The sequence below is a fragment of the Cystoisospora suis genome (genome assembly GCF_002600585.1).
Source record: "Cystoisospora suis strain Wien I chromosome Unknown contig_553, whole genome shotgun sequence".
In the NCBI taxonomy this organism is placed as follows: domain Eukaryota; phylum Apicomplexa; class Conoidasida; order Eucoccidiorida; family Sarcocystidae; genus Cystoisospora; species Cystoisospora suis.
In genome coordinates, this window is record NW_027153354.1 from 5026 (window position 1) to 5447 (window position 422).

The 422-nt window shown below is 43.8% G+C and overlaps 1 protein-coding gene across 1 annotated transcript in view; it reads left to right on the forward strand.

Annotated features, from left to right (window-relative positions):
- The window catches only part of CSUI_001396 (phosphatidylserine decarboxylase), a 13948-nt gene that overhangs the window by 4554 nt on the left and 8972 nt on the right, over window positions 1–422 (forward strand). Inside the window, exon 4 of the mRNA XM_068061602.1 lies at window positions 47–172. Within this exon, the coding sequence (XP_067926419.1) occupies window positions 47–52 (6 nt within the window). The 3' untranslated portion in view covers window positions 53–172. The remainder of the gene's footprint in view (window positions 1–46; window positions 173–422) is intronic.

Genomic DNA, 422 nt, shown 5'->3' on the forward strand with positions numbered 1-422 from the left:
CTTCTTTGTCTCTCTTTTCTTTCCGGTCGTTGTTCTTCTTTGTGAACAGTAGCGGGGATTATTCCTAGATGGACGGAGGATCTTTATCGCACAAGCAAGGCGGTTCGGGGGTTCGTCAGTACCTCTCTCTCCAGGCTATTTATAGGGCGTCTTCAGTCCCACTACAACATCGGTAACCTGGGGGGCTCTCTCTCTCTCTTCATGCATGTCATACACTCATGCNNAAAAGTGCATAAGAAGAAAGACCAAGAGACAAGAGACAAAACGGTTTCTCCAAAGTTAACTAGAAAGAGAACTTGCATGTTTTCATGTAACTACCACACTTTCGTTCTTAGAGAGAGAAGTGCGCTAAGAATTGTAATAGTAATAGGCCTTGATTTTGTAGAGTGGACTCATTACGGTGTATGTACACCTCATGTTTC